The 18,763-nt window shown below is 59.6% G+C and overlaps 1 protein-coding gene across 2 annotated transcripts in view; it reads left to right on the top strand.

Moving 5' to 3' along the window:
- Positions 1-18,763, top strand: part of CACNA1C (calcium voltage-gated channel subunit alpha1 C) — a 420,733-nt gene that overhangs the window by 226,124 nt on the left and 175,846 nt on the right. For both annotated transcript variants that reach the window (XM_024733016.1, XM_024733015.1), the window contains exons 3-4: positions 8,638-8,777; positions 15,002-15,141. In XM_024733016.1, the coding sequence (XP_024588784.1) occupies positions 8,638-8,777; positions 15,002-15,141 (280 nt within the window). The remainder of the gene's footprint in view (positions 1-8,637; positions 8,778-15,001; positions 15,142-18,763) is intronic.

The raw sequence follows: 18,763 nt of genomic DNA, 5'->3' as shown, positions 1-18,763 counted from the left end.
TGGGGGTGGAGGAGACGGTGGTGATGGTGATGGGGGTGGAGGAGACGGTGGTGATGGTGATGGGGGTGGAGGAGACGGTGGTGATGGTGATGGGGGTGGAGGAGACGGTGGTGATGGTGTTGGGGGTGGAGGAGACGGTGGTGATGGTGATGGGGGTGGAGGAGACGGTGGTGATGGTGTTGGGGGTGGAGGAGACGGTGGTGATGGTGTTGGGGGTGGAGGAGACGGTGGTGATGATGATGGGGGTGGTGTGAGGAGGAAAAGAAAGTGGGGTGAGAGAAGTAGAGGAGAAGAAATTACCTGCCTTCCTGCTTCATGAAGTGGTCGTGACACTCAACATAAAATGGAAGGCTCCTCATAAACTGTAATGTTCCCCCGCTTGCGCTCTCGCTGTGGATGTGACCGCAGGTCCTCAACCCTCCTGAACCCACGCTCTCGCTCCCGATGGGCACTGCTGTTGTCGGTCACCTCGTCCAGGCCACTGAAATAAGTCGCTTCAGGAGGCAAAGGGTTGTGGGGTTCCCAGAGCCTCCAGGGAAAGGCTCTCGGCTGGGGGGCTGGGGTCCCTTCGGCTGGACTGGGGGTCGGGGTCAGGAGCGTTCAGAAGGCCCGGAACCTGGCAGACGGGCTCAGAGAAGTTTCTGGTTTGGTTGTGAAGTTGTGTCAGTAATAGAAAACACACGTGAAGCCTTGGGTTCCAGTTTGTGTTGAAGTCAAGAGGCTCAGAAGTAGCTCGAAAATGGGTCATGCTACCTGCTGAGGGTCCTGGAGGCCTGTGTGGGCAGGAGGGAAGAGGGGACGGGCAGAGGGCTGATGCTGTGGGCGCTGGAGAGGGGCCCAGGCGGGACCTCTGGGGATACACAGAGCTGCCTGGAGGGGGCGTGAGCCCCACAGACGCCTGCGGAACCCCCGCTGCACCTGCCGCAGAGCCGGGGGCGGAGCCGGGGGCCATGCTGGGTGCAGAGCCAGGGGCCATGCTGGGTGCAGAGCCGGGGGCCATGCTGGGTGCAGAGCCGGGGGCCATGCTGGGTGCAGAGCCGGGGGCCATGCTGGGTGCAGAGCCGGGGGCCATGCTGGGTGCAGAGCCACGATGGCAGCTGAGCCATCCCAGTGCGGACCATGACTCCTAATCCCCAGGTCGCCGGAGTCGTGTAGCTTCCCACTTTCCTGGTGACAAGGCCACAGTTGGGAAGATTACGCGGCTCGTCACGGGGAAACAGCTTGACTCCAAAGCCCTTTCCCTCTGTCATTTTGCCCTCCAGTTAAAGACACCTCCTAACCAAGGTGACAAAGAGGCCTGCTTCCGCCCTGCAGGCATCTGTCCCCAAGGGGACGAGCTTGCAGGAAACACACACATTGTCGTAAGTGCTAGAATCGTGTCTGCAGAGGGCCCTGCACTGAGTGGAGGGCCATGGGGGGCCGGGGAGGGTAAGACGTCCAGACCAGGAGAGGGGCAGGCCTTGCAGGTGGAGGAAGGCCGGCCTGGCAGGGTTGGCCTCGCCACCCGTCTGGGTTGCGTGTGGTGAGCCTTCTGGTGTGGCTGGAGCACAGGGTGCTGGCCAGATATGGGGCCAGAGGGACGGGTGGGTTCCGCTGGGACCTGGGAGCCAGGCCGCGGAGGCGAGACTCCATCCCAGGCCCGGGGCGGGGGTGGCACGGGGGGGGGTGGTGAGGCAGAGAATCAGCCTGGATGCCAATAAGGCCAGTGAGGGAGCTGCCTTAGCACCCAAACAGTGATGGGGGCGGGCGCAGGGCCAGCCGTGCAGACAGGCGGGAGAGGGGCTCTGTCCCCTGTGCCGTGTGCTGGTCTGCTTCCTCGCAAGAAGGTGGGCATTCAGGACAGTTGTGAGGCCACTGCCGCATCCATTTGGGAAACCACACACTAGCCACAGGTCATTAAGCAAATGCCCCCTTGTCCCCAGAAGCACTTCAGCTCTGAGTGGGAATACCTGTCGCCACTCTGCTCCATTACCCAAAGCAAAGGTGACGTCCCGGAGCCAGTGACGTCCTGGGAGAGAGGGGGCCGGCCGCGCCCTGACAGCCTGTGCTACCCGCTGGGGAGGGGCACGTGGCCAGCCGTGAGCTCCAAGGGGCGGCTCAGCGGCCCGTGACGACGGTGCAGGACACCACCGAGCCCGCAGGCAGGCCAGGTCTGCCCTGGGGGCTGACAGCTGAGAAGCAGCCCAGGAAGGGGCCCCGGGGACGGGCAGAGATGCCGTCTGGGGGACGGGCTGGCGAGGGGCAGGCCAGCACTGGGACATCTGAGCCGCCTGCTTGACCCTCCCAGGGGGGCAAGGCCAGCCTCCAGAGGAGACGTGAGCTGAGGGTCTCACGAGTGGATGAGTCACGGCCACCTGGCGTCACGGGCGAGGGCAGAGCGAGCTGTGCGGGAGGAGAGCTTCCGGATCTTTGGGCTGAGCCCCTGTGAGACCAGCGACCCGGCAGACTTTCAGCCTCCGGGGCCACCAGCCTCGACAAGCAGGTGACTACTGTTCTTTCCGAGGCTGCTTTGCTCTTAGGTGTCCTGGGGTTTTGTCCGGCCCTTTCATCCTTTACAGGAGCCCTGGGTGTTAAGGCCAGACCGCCTGAACCACCACAAGGCCCTTGGGAAGGGCCTGCCTCGAAAAATTGTAGCCGTTGTCTTCAGCCGCCTCCCGCCTCCCCGCCCACCGCCTTGTGCCCCATCCCAGGGCCCCAGCCTTCCACCAGCTCTCTCGACAAGTGGCTGTGCTGGTGGTCTCCTGACAAGTGATCCCGGGGAGGGGGTAGCTGATACAGGTTCAGCCGTGGCTTCAGGTAGCTTTAGATGAAGACCCTTGATGGTTAGAAAATCTTTAACATCCAAAGGAATGCTTCCTTTTTTTCCCTTTGTGAGAAAATAAATACAACAGAATTTGCCGTTCTAACCGTTTTAAAGTGTACGCGTGAGAGGCACGAATGACACTCACACCGTCACGCTGTTTCCGCAGCTTTTCGTTCCCCGAAACAGCTCCCTCCTCCTCCAGCCCCGGGAACCTCTAATCTACAGTTTCCATGAATTTGCCCGTTCCGGGTGTTTCACAGAAGTGGAATCATACATGTGTGTCCTTTTAGGACTGGCTCCTCTCTCTCAGCACGGTGTTTTCAGGGCTCACCCACGTCGCAGCGCGTGTCAGAGCTTTATTACTTTTCAGGGCTGACTAGTATCCCTCTGTGCGTGGATTCACCACATTCTGTGTCGTCCTTCAGCCGCCGAGGGAAGGAAAGCTCTCTGAGTGTGAATTTCCACAGCTGGTCTGTTACAGAGCAGGTACATGCTGTTTAACACAGACGGTGGGCATCGCCCAGCTGCACCACGTGTGCGTGTGTGTGTGCGTGTGCAGAAACACGCATGCTTGAAGAGACATGAGCGTGCAAACGTGAACAGACCTGGCAGGTGCTCCCTGATGGCCGGGTCCAGGGAGCTCTCCCCTGGCACTGGCTTCCCTTACCAGGAGGGAATGTTGTGTTCTCCTAAAGCACACACAGTAATAGTCTCGTTGATGAAGGATTTTTCATTATCAAACCTATCTGTGTTTATAGGGATCCTCAGAACAGTGAGGACAGGAACTCTGTGTTCTCTCCACATTTGGGAATCTGACTGTGCCTTGTGCAGAACTGCGCACAGACCAGGGACGAGCTTGACAGAGGACTCTGGAGAGGCTTTGGAGTCATCGCCACTTTGGAAGTGGTATTCCAAGTTCTAAGAAAACCAGGGGGAAAAAAAGCACTCATTGCTCTTCTCCAGTAAAATCTCAGGCAGAACCCAGAACATAAAGCCAGCAGGAGTCACCCGGGCCAGTCAGGAAGCGATGGCTGCACCTTTTCGAGTGTGTTCTCTCTCCACACCCCATCCCGTGGGTTCCCCAGACTGGATTCAGCTGGATTCCTCGGGTCAAAGTGGCCACGCTCTGGTTCAAGGCGGGGGCAGGGGGGAAGCCCCACCTTGTCAGCCTCCCCCCGACCTGTACCCGCTCCCAAAGCAGCCCTGGGGAGCCCAGGGCTCTCAGCGGCGTCATGTCTTGTTTCGTTTTTTCATGCTTAACGAGCTCTTCTACCGATGAGAAGCAGACCAGGGAGGTAGCGTGATTTCCCAAAGACACAGAGCCATTCGGTGTCAGAATCAAGATTGTTACCATCCGCAGATAATTGAGTCTGCCGTGAAGAGGCTTACAATGCGGGTGAAGGGCAGGATGTGTGGACGTGAGGAGAGCGGAAAGCTCTGACGGCCTGTGCCCACCAGGGCCTCACAGCCCACAGGCATCCGGGAGACCTCGTGACCCCTGGGAACCGAGGCGCTCCCTCCTCTGAATCCCCTCAGTGGGTCAAACCTGGGAGTGGATGTGGGCCCGGGTGCCAGTGGCGGCCCTGAGGAGAGAGCAGGGAGAGGGGAGGGATGGGGACACGGTGACAAGGAGAGGACACACGGGGCGGGCGGGGTTGGGGAATATTGTCGGGAGGGAAGGGGAGGTGCTGGGAAAGGGAAGAGATGGAACCACTTGAGCGGCGAGGTCCCCACTCCAGCCGGCAGCAGCGGAGGGTCCTGGGGAGCCCTGGGCGTCCCCTCGCCCCCCACCCGCAGCTGTGCGTGGCTGCGTCTGGCGCGTCCTCACGCCTCCTCCAGCCTTTTCAACCTCGACCCACAGTGGGGCCTGGAATCAGGCTGCCCCAGGGTGGCTTCCAGAGTTGCCAGGGGTTCCCGAGATCACAGAAACGGCGGGTCCCCTGCTGGACCTTGGTGCGTTCTCAGGGCTCTGGGACCCCCAGAACCAGGCCCGAGGAGGCCATGAGGAATGTGAGCCCATGAGGCCAGAGGCACCCGGACATCAGCCGGCCGGAGAGCGGCTTCCACGGCTGCACTGATCTCCACCCCCGGACGTTTCTATGGCAACGCCCAGTGTTTTGAAAGGATGACCAGGCTGTTTCACTTGTTTACGTCTTCTTGTTTGTTTTTTGGTTTTGAAGAGAGGGTTGGAATTAATTCTGTAAGGACACCCATGCCTCTAACGTTAGAGTGAATACAGCACCGCTCACAAGAGTGGTGCTGCACACATGCACACCCGCGTTCACCCACCTCACAGGTGACCGTGCCCCAGACTTGGTGACCACAGGCCCTTGCTGCTTCCCTGGGTTCTTGTCCGGACCCTTCTTCCTGGCTCCTGGGCCCTCTTCAGTTCTGTCTCAGACCCTTAAACCTCGTACTGAGGAGTCCGACCCACTCGTGTCTTAGGGGGTCAGTGGGGCCCGGGAGGCAAAGAAACGAATGCACCTTGGGCCTCGGGTCAGGAAGTCCAGCTCATCCTGCATCCTCCACGTGTACCTGCCAGGCCTTATCTTACCAGTGTCCTAGTCTTTCCGCCGGGAGGTTACTTAGATAACCTCTGAGGTCCTTTCTCTCTCAGACCCCATGGCTTTAAGCAGGACCCTGTCACTTCTCCTGGGAGACAATTCCCAGGACGCAGAAGCACTCCCTTGGGCTGAGGTCGTCCCGTAGGGGATGGACCCCAGCCTCAGCTCTCCTCCGGTCCACACGATCTCCAGGGCCACCTTGTCCAGCCGCCCCTGTGAGCCCAGCTCCGTGCGAGCCCACCTCTACATCCAAGTCCAGGAGCTCCACCTTGAGTACAGAACGCTGACCCCTCCTCTTCCTCAAGGCCCCACTGCAGCGAGAGGGTCCTCCACCCACAGTCACGGGGTTAGAAACCCCGGGGGCGGGGGGGCGTGCCCTTCTTTCCCTGCCTCTTCTCCGACCCCCACGTGCAGCCAGAAAGCGAATCACACGCCTTCTGTGTCCCAGGTCCCCCTGCTCATCTCCAGTCCCCCGTCTCGGCCTCGGCTCAGGCCTCCACGAACTCTGCGTGGGCCACCCCCGCCTGATTGCCCCATCATGACAGCGCCAGACGGCAGTGCACACCACAGCAGGGCCGCCGTCTCCTCAGAACGGAAGCCAAGTGTCCAGGCCTGGCCCCAGAGCCCCCGGTCCCCTTGCTCCGGCCCGCCTCTCCAGCCCGTCCCCTCCCCAGCCACGGCCTCCACATTTCCCCCCTTTACCTCTCTCTCCACCGGATGCCTGACCCACCCACTTCAGCTGACAGCTCTCCATCCTCCCAGCCCTCCCTCCAGGGCACAGCTTACCTGCTGTACTGGACTCTGTCCATCTGTCCCCATTGTCCCCAGAGCTCCTGGAGGTCAGTTTCTGAGCCCTTTCTCTCGAATCTCCAGCACATAAACATGTCCGTGAACGGTTGAGTGAAGGACTCGCTGCCATGTCCGTGGTTCCTTCTCGTCTCCACCTGTTAAGTCACATGCTGTAGATTAGGGAGTGGGCCTCATGGGGGAAACTTACAAAGGCCGAGGGTCAACAAGAGAAGACACACGTCCCCAGGTCCTCCATCTCACAGGAGGTGCAGCAGGTCTAGGACGCGCCGGGGCTGCGGTGTGAGCCTGCACGGCAGTGGAGGGACCCGGGACCCCTCCTCCCCCGTGGCTTTCTCTTTTCATAGAGGAATCACGAAGGGAAGGCAGCCTCGCAGACGAGGGGGTAAACACACTGCTTGGTGCCAGTCGGGCGGGGCTGGGAGTGCCGCTGTTTAAGGAGTTGTCTGAGACGCCAGCCCCCCAGCACACAGGACGCTCGGAGCCCTGGGGTATGGCTGTCCTCCCTGCCGCGGGGAAGGGGTATTCCGAGCTGGGTTGCTACCTGTCCCAGAAAGCTCACTGTGCAAACGACCCAGAGGGCTCCCCAGCATCAATCATGTCCAGTGACTCAGCTGGTTGAGCCTCACCAGGAACGTGTGACTGGATGGAGGCTGGCGGGGTGACGGCACCTGGCACGCAGGTGACACATGAAAGCCCCTGACACAAATGGGTACCCAGCTTACCTTTGTTTCCCTTCTCATCCCTACTCCCTGCTCCAACTTCGTGAATTTCCGCAGAGGTTTCTGGGGGTGCAGAGGAGGTGGCCCTGTCATCTGGGGCTAAACGTGGACGCTCTGAATGGTCTCGGGGGCGGGGGCTGAGTGGCTGGACAGCTCACCTTCCACAGTCGTCCTCAGGTGTGTCGCGCCCTTTTGGAACATGCATTCCCTTTCAACAAGGTCCTGCTGTACATTTTTATCCAACATCACCTACTTTTTAAAGACCAGAGGTCCTACGCACTGCCGTTTGTTCCTGGGTCGCAGACCCCCGGGAAGCCACGTCCCAGACCAACTTCAAGATGACAGAATGGGTGGGAGGTAAGAACAAGCCTGCCTCGGAGATGCTGGTGGAGTCCCACCTCCATCCCCTTCCCATGGTTGCCGCTTATCTGGGCCTTTCTCAGCACGTGGACCAGTGGTTCTTAAACTTCAGGTGTTTCAGAGACACCCAGGAATGGTCTGGAATGTCCACTTCCAGGCTCCATAGCCAGAAGATCTCCTCCAGTAGGTCTGGGTGGGGCCCGGGGTTCTTCCCTTTTTAACTTTGTGTCCCCAAACTTCGTCCTGAGCTGGGCTGGGTGAGGCCAGCACGCGCTCAACGTCACAGGGTTTGGGGAGGGTGGGCAGAGCAGATAGGCAGAGCACGGGGGGCGTTGGGACCAACCTGACCTCCCTGCAGGGTGGGCGGCAGGCCGTATGCCTTCTAGGGATACGGTGGGCGTGGGACCTGGGGTCTTCAGTAAGCCCCTCCTGACTTGTGGAAGAGGAGAAGCCGGGTCTGGGGTCTGAGGTGGGAGCTTCCTGGAGGCTCCCACGGAGACGAGCGCAAAGCATCGGTGTGTGAAGGCCACAGCCGCCTCTGCCTGAGGGGCCTTGAAGGCTCTGCACCGGGGGCAGCGTGGGAGAGCGGCTGCTGCGGAGGGTGGGGTGCCGGTGAATCAGCCCCGAGTCGGCTCTGACCAGCCGGAGTCAGTCCTGCCGAGCGTGGGCTCCGGGGACAGGGCCACATCCCACGGCAGAGCCCTCTTGGAGAGGACAGAGTGTGGAGAGCGGAACAGCACCGCCCCTCCGCCACCCAGTGCCCGCCCTCATCCTGGCAATGCTGGGGTCCCTGCTGATCTGGTCTCACTCTTTGGACAGAGGGTTCTGTTTCCTCACGGAAGAGGGCCCGCAGGTTGGGGTCAGCGCACGTGGGCAGCTGCCTCTGTTTCAGCGGCTGGCGGAGGTTTCCATGCTCTGCTTCTTGGTGGCTGGGTATCAGAGACCCCGGCTGTAGCTTCAGGGTTTGTGACTCAGAACTGTGGCACTTTCCCTGCCCTTCTGTCTCAGCCCTTTCTCAGCACCAACTCCCGTCCCGGCATCCTTGGGTCCCCTTTAGAGAAGGCGTCGTGAGTTCTCTTCTGAGAAGTACAAGGAACTGCTCACTGATGAACTAAGATGTTTCTCAAAGACGTGCGATTTTTCACCACCCTAATTTCTGCATTTTAACATTTGAAGACTAAAAACCCCCTTCCTGCCCAGTGGATCGGAGCTCTCCTGTGGGATGGACCGTGGGGCTCGGGATGTGGCCTGGGGGTGTCCCCCTGATCCGACCGTGGAGGGTCCCCCTTCTCCTCCACCACCTTGGGGGACCTGCTGGGTCAGAATTTTCCAAATCCCCAGTCTAATGACTCCTTCTCTCTCTTCTACTTGTGTTTCCTAGGAACGGGTGGAGTATCTCTTCCTCATCATTTTTACTGTGGAAGCATTTTTAAAAGTCATAGCCTATGGGCTGCTCTTTCACCCCAATGCTTACCTCCGCAACGGCTGGAACTTGCTGGATTTTATCATTGTGGTTGTCGGGTGAGTACAGCCACCTCTCCCCACCTCCGCCGCCCTCACCCAGTACCGGCCCCTTCCCATCCGTATCTGTGTCTCTGGTCACAAGGGCCCTGGGCTTCAGGCCAGACGAGAGGATCTATTAAAAATCACTTTGGATTCAGACTGTCTCCAAAGGGAGAGGAGCGTCACCTGGAACAGCGCCGGCCGCCGCTCCCACCTGCACACGCGCACACGCACACACGCGCGTGCGCACAGGTGAATCCGAGGCCTTCTGGTGGAGCCCAGGGGCCTCTGTGCAGCCAAGGAGATGCCCCAGCTGTAGGTCTCCCTCTGGGCCTCACGTGGCACAGCGGCCCCTGGACGCCTCCCCTGCGGTGTGGCCGAGTGTGTCTGGTTAGGCTGGATGGAAAGGCGGCTGGCACCTGGGAGCCGGGACACCCACCTGCACCTCTGCAGGGTCCTGGCTCGGTGGCTGCCGGGACCGGACAATGGGACTAGGAAGGGCCGAGGGCACGGGGCCAGACGCACTTCCCCGGACACCCCGCTCTGCCGTAGAGGCCAACTCAGCCTACGCTCAGAAACAAAGCGACGTCAGGAAGCTTCAGGAAACCCTGGAAGTGACGATCTCCTTATCAAGGCATCGGTAACTTCAGGAAAAGATTCTCTGTGGAATGTTTGTACAAAGAGACCCGCACGCGCCACGAGAGACACAGCTGACCGGGCTCCAGTCACTCGTCCGTCTGCGGAGGGCAGGGTGCCCGAGCCTCGGGGCTGACCTGGCGCTACTTCAAGCCCACCTGCCCTTCACTCCCTCGCTGTCCCCACGGCCTCCGGGGTCAGGTCAGCGTGGCATTAGGCTCCTACCCCAGGGGGCCCTTCCCAGCCGCCCCGGGAGGATGTTGTGCTGGTGGCTTCCCCAGAGCGCGCCCTGCTCAGAGCCTCGTGGGCGCCCGGCCTTTCCTGCAGGAAGTGACGGAGCAAATCAGGGCCATTTGGGAGCGAGTCCCTGTCTCCGGGCGTCTGGAGCTGTTTTCGCCGCTGTCCTTTTTTGCCTGGCCAGGCATGACACGCTTTGCATTAACATCAGGGGCACTTGGGAGGCATGAGGGACACGGAAGTTTCTGGACTCTGCCACGTGCGGATGTCAGGGTGAAGCTGCAGATCTGCGAGAGATTTGCTACTTCTGTTCACTCCAGGATAAACAGATTGACTGACAAATGCCTTGAACTAACTCAGCAAACCACGGCAAAGTCCTTTAACGTGCTTCTTCCTGATACATCTAAATCCTTTTAAATTCAGCATCTCCCTCAAGGCCCGAGTCTCCTGGGAACCTTTCACACACTCACAGAAAGAGCCCAAGGAATGAGATCTGGTGCTTCTGGGGCCAACAGAGAGGAGAGGCGCCTCTTGGGGCAGAGAAGCTAAGTCTTCCCCCGTCTGTGGGCTGAGTTGGCATTGGTCTATATGATGCTCTGCCCCAAACGTGGCCTCACCTCTGCGTGGGATGGAAGCAGGAGACACAGGTGGACCTCAGACAGGGGCCCATCTCCCACTTGCATGGACCCGGCTCCTCCCGAGACTGCAGCAAGCGGACTGCTTGTGGGTCAGCCCAGATCCCACCCACATCTCCCCGGGCCCGGGCCATCAGGCTGAGGAAGAGACGGACGCGTCCAGACTTGGCACTCTCCCAAGGGTGCCTCCATCGACTGTTTATGACATGGAGGCTACGATGCCAGCGCTGGCTCAGCTTGTGGTCCACCATGACCCTCTGGCTTTTTCCCGTTGATCTCGCAATCGGCCACATTCAGCACCTGGTTTCTCTTCTCCAAGGCGCTGGTCTTTGGGGCTCTCCATCCAGTCTAGACTCAGCCCATCCTTCTAACTCGGAAAACGACACACCCCCATGGAGGGTGTGGCCCAACCACCTCTCTTCAGCTGTGCCCTCCCATCCCGACCCCTTACATGGATGTGCCTTTGCTTCCTCGTGTCTCCTGGGAAATATCTGCTCACCTTGGCCCCTCCTGGGCAGCCTCTGCCCTCCCGCAAACTAGAGGGAGTCTGCCTTGCTCCGGGGGAGGTGGGCTTGCCCGCCTGAGTGCCGGGCTGAGGGCCCCTCTCCCTTCTCTGCCTTGCCACCCAGGAGGCCAGTGCCAAGGCATTGCCCTCCCCTCGCGTGCCCCATTCCTTCCGGAAGTGGAGGAGTCTTCTCGGAACAGTGGGGACATGGGGCTGCTGAATGGATGTGGGAGGACTTCAGAGCCTCTGTGAGCTACTCCCCTCCACCCCCATCAGGCACCCGGGAGCCTTCCCTCCGCCCCCATCAGGCACCCGGGAGCCCTAAGCAGATGCCCCCGCTCAGACCGTCTACTCCAGCCTAAAGGGCCTCACTATGTCTCCAGCTCCCTCCCAATATGGGGCCCTGCCTCTCGGCTCACAGGGCCTCTAGAGACCATCGTCCTCTCTGACAAGCTCTAACGTCCAGCTAAGGAAGTGCCAGACACACCGCCTGGAGAAGGTCCCTGGCCCTTAGGCACCGGTGGGCACCAAGCAGTGGTTTCGCCTCTACAAAGTGTGACTGAGGAGAAACACGCCGGCCCCTGCAAGCTGAGAACACGTCTGAGGCCCATTCCTGAAATTTCTGCCCCTTCAGGGGTTAAAGGAGAGGATGGCTGTTCAACCTCTGTTTCCTTCCCCGAATAACATTTGTGAACATCTTGTACGTTGATAAGCGTGTCCCTTTCTTCCAGGAAATTCTAGGAACCAAATCTGGTTTGCATTTGGAATGTTGTTCAACAGACTTGCAAACTGGTGTCCATGTCCTGAGTTTCTGTGATCCAGGCTTCCATGGAAAGAACATTTCTCTGCAGAGAAAAGACCCCGCTTCCCCCACCCTGGAGACCTCTGCCTGGGATAGGAGGTGTCACCAACTAACACATGGACCCATCAAACTGCCAAGCTGGGGTGAAGGAATCACAGAACAGGCAGGAGGACATCAGACGTGGTCTGGCCACAGAACCCACCGTGCAGACACAGCCTACTCGGGGTCCCCACGTGGAAAACAGACCAAAGGGAAGCCACTCATCCCTGGCCTCACTGCCCAAGAAGTCCCCGAGGGTTCTCCGGAGCACGTTTTGCAAATCCCTGTTTAGACCAGCTCCCTCCGCTGGGCCCTGCCTGGGTCTAAGCTTCTGCTAAGCCCCCAGCTGCAGCTTCCCCATTCCCAGACCCAGCCCCCTAGGGCAGGAGTCATAGAAGCCCCAGCCTGTTCCTCAAGACCAGGCTGCCCAGGCCCGGTTCAGGCCTGCTCCCTGGGCGTCTCCCTTGGCCCTAGGCACGACCCAGTGCGCTCTCCTGACCATGAGTCAGTGGGACGTCTCTAGGTACAAAGGCAAAGATGGTCCACGGGGCCCTTTCCCATATTCTTCTCGGTTCCCACAAGTGGCCCAGGATCCCAGACTCCCATTCCCGTACATTCTCTGCATGTTCTAATCCCTCCCGAAACCTTTCCAAGGTGCCCCGTGTTCCCCACAATCCCTCCCCACTTCTGGTCTTAGCAAACATTTTCTGTAAAAGTCCAGATACCGGATTTCAGCTTTGCAAGCTTTGTCCCAACTACTCAGCTCTGTCGAGAAAACATCAATATGGAGCGGGGTGTCGCTGGATCCTCATCAGATTTATTCCAGAGGAGGGAGCCCGGTGTTGCTCTAACCCCAGCACCGGTCCCTCCTTCTCTCTCTCATTCTCCCCGCGGGTCCTGCTGCCCTTGCCGTCTCTCAAGATACGGCCCCTCCCCTCCAAATGCTCGCAGGCCAGGAGAGGAGCCCTGCTTCCTCTTATTCTGCTTTCAGACCACCGCCTCCCTCCTCTCTAAGCCCCTCCAATTCTTTTTTTTTAATTAATTTATTTTATTTTTGGCTGCATTGGGTCTTCGTTGCTGCACGCGGGCTTTCTCTAGTTGCAGAGAGCAGGGGCTACTCTTTGTTGCGGTGCAGTCTTCTCATTGCGGTGGCTTCTCTTGTTGCAGAGCACGGGCTCTAGGCGCACGGGCTTCAGTACTTGTGGCTCGCGGGCTCTAGAGTGCAGGCTCAGTAGTTGTGGCACACGGGCTTAGTTGCTCCGCCGCATGTGGGATCTTCCCAGACCAGGGCTCGAACCCGTGTCCCCTGCACTGGCAGGTGGATTCTTAACCACTGCTCCACCAGGGAAGCCCAACCCCTCCAATTCTGATGCTTGTATCCTCAGGCCCTCTACCCGTTGCTTCTCCAAGTCGTGGTCCTCCCACACCTTTGAGTCTCTCCTTGGCTGTGGAGACACGAGCTCTTGGCCAGCTCCTCCTCTCCATCACGCACTGTCCCGCCGTCAGCCTCCCAAGCTTCTTGGTTCCTTGATGTCTTCTTCCCCAGGGATCCTGACTCTGTCCTGTCTCAGCTGCCCACTCCCAGGGTCGAAGTCAGGATCCCCGCCATGACCGCAAGCCACATCCTCTCCATGACCTCAGACCAGCTTCCTGCTCTCCAAAAAATACCACCCATCCTTCCTGCTCCCTCCGTCCAGCGCTGGACTCCGACAGTGCCCTCCTGCCCTGAGATCATCTCTCGCCTGTGTCTGCACTCAGCTTTTACTTCTTTCCCTGATCACTTGCAAAAGCACCAACTCCGACCCAGTCCGACTAGCTGCTACCTGAGCTGTGCCCTTGGGGCGGGTAGAGTAACGCACAAGGCTGAGCCGACGTGTCACTTCCCCTCATGACCACCTCCTCCCAGAGGCCCTGGGTGCCTGGAAACCCCACTGCACGGCCTGGCTCCGTTCACCCCACCACTTTCTTCCGCGACCCTTTTATGCCTTTGTTTCACCCTTCAAGCTTCCAGAACCCCCTCCCCTTTCACATTCCAGCTGATGGCTTGCTACCTGATTCGCTGAGAAGAGAGGTGCAGTCAGAAGAGGACTTCCGTCTGTTCCCACACCTGCATCTGAACCCACAATGCACCTCCCTCCCCGGGACCATGATGAACCGTCCTGGCTACTGGGCTCGTGCCCCTCTGTGGGCATCCTGCCCTCCTGCCCACCAGGGGTACGACCCTTCCAGCCACTGTCCCCTCACTTCTTTACTGCCCATCGTCGGTCTCTATTACATGATTTCATTTAAAAACAAACAAAACGATTCCACGCCCTCTTGCAGGAACGACCTTTTCTCTTCTCGTATCTTTTTCCAGCAGAATTCCTCAGGAGGGGTTCTTTCTACAGGACCCTCCCCTCCAGCTGCGGTGGCCACTGAGCGCTCACTTGAGATGCACTGCATGTGTAGACGTAGAGCAAAGCACAGAGGGACAAGCATCTCACTAAAAGCTCTTTATTACTGGGCTTCCCTGGTGGCGCAGTGGTTTAGAGTCCGCCTGCCGATGCAGGGGACACGGGTTCGTGCCCCAGTCCGGGAAGATCCCACATGCCGCGGAGCACCTGTGCCCGTGAGCCATGGCCGCTGAGCCTGCGCGTCCAGAGCCTGTGCTCCACAGCAGGAGAGGCCGCAACAGTGAGAGGCCCGTGTACCACAAAAAAAAGACCAAAAAAAACCCTCTTCATTCCAGCTGAAGTGATCATACTTTGGTTATGCTGGATTAAATAAACTCTGTCATCACCGTCCATGTCGCCTGTTCCTTTTTCACTTCATAGTGTGGCTACTGGAAAATCTACACTGCACACGCGGCCCACGTCTGTGCTTTGCACCGTTTCTGTTGGACAGAACCATCTCGAACGCTCCTCTGTCCTCTCTGGAACATGTGTCTGTTACCTTTGTCCCCGTCACTCCAACATGACAGGTGTTGCCAGGGTCTGAGGCTGGTGGTCAGTTTCCTGCCCTGGTGCCTGTGGCACCACGTCGGTTTCTACAGGACCACTCGTTTGTGCCCAGGCTCAGATCAAAGCCAGGGGCTTGTCGGGAGGAGCTGGGATGTGGTGCCAGGGCACAGGAGCCAGGACGCTGGGAGGGCAGAGGAACGGGCCCTGGCGGCAGCCTCCACCTGCCTGACGCCCTGCCTGGGCTGCCAGTGCCGCGAAGCCCGCTCGACGTCAGCACAGGGCAGGCGGGACCTGCCCTGAGGGACTGTCATCCGATGAGTGTCTCGGACCCTCCCGCACACCGGACTGATCGTGGCTGGAGGCACCTGCACATTTCGCCTCCCAGCATCCCTCGGAGCCCCGCTGGGCAAGCAGAACAGCCTGACACTCCCTCTCTCCTTCTATTCCAGGCTTTTCAGTGCAATCTTAGAGCAAGCCACCAAAGCCGATGGGGCCAACGCCCTGGGAGGGAAGGGGGCTGGATTCGACGTGAAGGCGCTCAGGGCGTTCCGCGTGCTGCGGCCCCTGCGGCTGGTGTCCGGCGTCCCGAGTAAGTAGCCTGGGCCTCTCGGCCACGTGACCTCCTCACCGTCCCCCAGTCTCCCCCCAACCTGAATTGCCAAGGAACCTGATTTCACATACACGGAGGGTTTTCTTGAATGGGTTCCTTTGCTCTAAAGGTCCCAGCTCTGTTGTGAGTCCATTAAAACCCACTGTGGCCCCCGCTCCTGTGAGCACCTGGGGAATCCACAGCCTGATGGAGACAGCTGCACAGAGAACAGCCTCGCGGCCATCTGAGCAGCCCCCCGGCCGCCACCCCGGCCGGGGCTGGGGGTTTAAATACATTTGCAGCAGAAGAGCAGTGAGCTACTCCCCAGGCTCCCAGGGCATGGGAGCCGATGGGATTATCTCTGCTGTCTGTACTGTTCCAAAGAACGGTGGTCAGTTTCCTGCCCTTGTGCCTGCGGCACCACGTCGGTTTCTATGGGACCACTCGTTTGTGCCCAGGCAAAAAAAGCATCAGTGCATGTTCAGGAAGTTCTGTTTTGCCACTTCTGCCAGCCCTCTCCTCCTTTCACGTCACGTGGGGCATCTCCGGCCACAGAAGCCCTATTTTTGGGCTCGCCGCCTGTCAGAGTGAGAACTGCTTTTCCCTGAGGGGGGAGGGCGCTGGCCTGGAGACAGGCCCGGGGACGGCGCCCCTTCTTCCTCTCCGGCAGCAGCCCCCCATGGCGGAGGGCCCCCCAGCCCTGGACACAGAAGGTCGGGCTCCCAGCATCCGCTCCGGCAAACCCCGGCCCAACCTGCTCCCGGGCTGAGTCCACTTCTGGACCTCCTGCCGCTGCTGTTCGGCTGGGGGTCACTGAGCCTGATTCTGGACGTGGGTGCTGGGACGTGTCACCGTCCGCTCAGCGTGACCAGGTCTGGGCCCTAACTCGAGGTGGAGGAGACCCCCAAAGCGGGCTGCAGCCAGACAAGCTTGGAGACGGGGCCGGGCCAGGAAGGTAGAGGGGGGCCTCTGCACACCCACCTGTCCACCTGCACGGCCACCACTCAGTGGGTGAAACCTCTCAGGGTGTAGAACTGTGGGAACACGAGGGATCTTGTATTGACCTGTCCAGTGCTTTCCGTACCCACGCAAGATAGTGGAAAGGTCCTCCCGGAGTAACGGAATTAACTCCAGCAGAGCAGAGAGAACCAGGCCTCCTGAGTGAAACCAACTCTCCCCACGGCACCGCGTGACCTCCCGTAAAGAACTGCGTGCGTCTTAGACGCTTACAGGCGTGTCCTGCCTCTGCAGTTACCTTATAAGCCCTCTGAAGCCCAGAGCTGTGCCCTGTGTTGTCTCTGACTCCTGCCTGATGCTCGCCTGGTCTCTGATCGGGGCGGGAACTCCCTGGGTGGGCAGAGGCAGGAGTGGGGGGTCCCTGGGCAGCGGTGGCCTGTGTTAACTCCCAGCGAGTGTAGACCGTGGCCCCTTGCTTGGCCTTAACCACTGGGCACTAAGAATGGCAACAGTGTACGTGACGGCTGAGACTCAGGGCCCGTTTGCAAAGCCTAAATTATTTGGCTTTTCGTGGTCAATTAGCCATCACTCCATAGGCCAAACTCAAGGAAGGAGAAGGCAGGGTGGGAATCGGTTCACACAAGACTTTAAGGGGTTTAGCACGATGGTGCAGCCAACGCGCCAGGGGCAGGGACTGTGAACTGAGCCCACGCTTCGACCCAGCACGCTACCACGGGCACGATGACGCTGACCCTGCTGTGTGTGCGCTTTTTAGGGCCCACAGCGTCAGGGCACCGTGCAGGGCGTGAGGACGCGTATTGAAAATAAGTATGGTCCCTTCCCTGGAGGAGCTTGAAAATCTAATGAGAGTACAGCTTTTGCTGCAGGAAAAAACCATCCCAAACTCCCGGTGACTGAAAACCAGAATCACGCATCCTTGGTTCGTGTTGCATGAGGGCTCCGGGCCTGACCAGCTTCCGTCGTCACCTCATCCCAGAGCCCAGATTGAGGGAGCGTCCAGCGTGCGTGCCTGTGGCCCTCACGGCACGGGGCGGCTCTCGCCAAGGGGCACACGGTCAAACCACACAGGCATATTCTAGGCTTTTGCTCAGCCTCGTTTATATCATGGCTGCTCACATGCCAGTGGCCAAAGCAAGTCACCCGGCTGCCGCGGTCCCAGAGATGACGGGACACAGAACTGTGCTGTCCATACAGAGAAGCACAGGTGAAGGGTTGTGATCAAACAGTCCACTACCCCTAAGAGACGGAAGGGGTGTTATTAACAGGACCAGTTATGGTGATGACTCTGGTACAGAGGTTTCTAATCAGAGATGCAGGGGAGCTGGATCCCGTGGAGTAGCCGGGGCTTCTCCACAGAGGAAGCTTCACGGACCGCGTGCCGTCCGTGTGCGGTGCCGACGGCAGCTCTGCACTGCGGGGCTGGGAGCCGTTGCATTGAGAGGGTGAAGACGGGACTCTGCCTCTCAGGTGTGAGGCCCTGCTGCCCCGCTGTGGATTCAGGGAGACGTTCTGTCAGTGAAGCTGGTCCTCTTGCAGCCATGGGGCCTACAGGTAGCTCTCGCTTTCTCAGACAGCTAGCAGCTGGGTCTTGTTTTCTGTGGGTCACTGGTGAAAAGGGAAAAGCTCTTTCGGGGGCTTCAAGGCAGGGCTGACCCAGCCTTTCTCACTGGGAGAGCGTCTCTGCGACCTTTTAAGTAGTGACGTGTGTAGACCCAGGTGGCTAAGTGCCCCGGGCTGGTCTGGTTGATCTCGTCGTCGCAGACAACGTCACCGACGTCTCCCGATGCAGACTGGACGGAGGCCTCCCTCCTCCGATGCCACAGCCTTTGGTTCTCCTCCCCGCCGCACCGCTCCCGTCTCCTCCTTCTCTCTGGACCTGCCGCTGCCCGGCTTTCTCCCCCATGGCAACGCCGAGGCGTCTCTTATTGAGACCACCGGGGATCTCCACGGTGCCGAATCCAGCAGCCTGTCTCGGGGCCGCTTACCTGACTCTCTGCAGGATTAGATTCAGCGGGTGGTCCCTCATCCTTGAGCCGCATCGTCACCGGGCCTTGGGGATGCTGTGCTTTCTCAGCTCTGCCCTCACTCCGCTTGCTTTTCCTTGTGGGCGTCGCAGGCTGACTTCCCCTCGCCTTCTCCTCCTCTTACTGCTGGGAGCGCCAGCTCCGCCCTTGGGCCTCTTCTGTCTCTGCACCGGTCCCTGGTGGTCACGCCCAGTCTCCTGTGTGGTCTCTGATAACGGCGAGCGGCTGCCGCCCGCACACAGCCCTCTCCTCTGAGGCCGGACTTGCACTGCCGCCTCCGTTCCTTCGCGGGAGGCCTGGTAGGCGGTGCCCCGAGCTCACCATGTCCCCCAGAGCCTTTCCCGTTTGGTAAAGGTCACCCTCATCCTTCTAGTGACTCAGGCGCAAATCCTTGGCCTGTTTCTTTGTCCTACCCTTTGCTTCCAGGCCCTCAGAGCATCCTACGAGCCACACCTTCCAGATATTGTTTCCTGCCACCTCCGTGTCCACTGTAGCGCCCACCACCCCTCACCCGGACCATCACCGCCACCTCCTGGCAGGAGTCTCTGTTTTGCCCTTTGCTCTTTGTCACAGCCGGGGCTCAACACAGCAGCCAAATGGTCCTCTCAAACTACGTGCCA

This window comes from Neophocaena asiaeorientalis, unplaced genomic scaffold, assembly GCF_003031525.2.
Source record: "Neophocaena asiaeorientalis asiaeorientalis breed wild unplaced genomic scaffold, Neophocaena_asiaeorientalis_V1.1 scaffold150, whole genome shotgun sequence".
Taxonomy (NCBI): Eukaryota; Metazoa; Chordata; class Mammalia; order Artiodactyla; family Phocoenidae; genus Neophocaena; species Neophocaena asiaeorientalis.
This window is presented reverse-complemented; position numbering and strand designations above follow the sequence as displayed.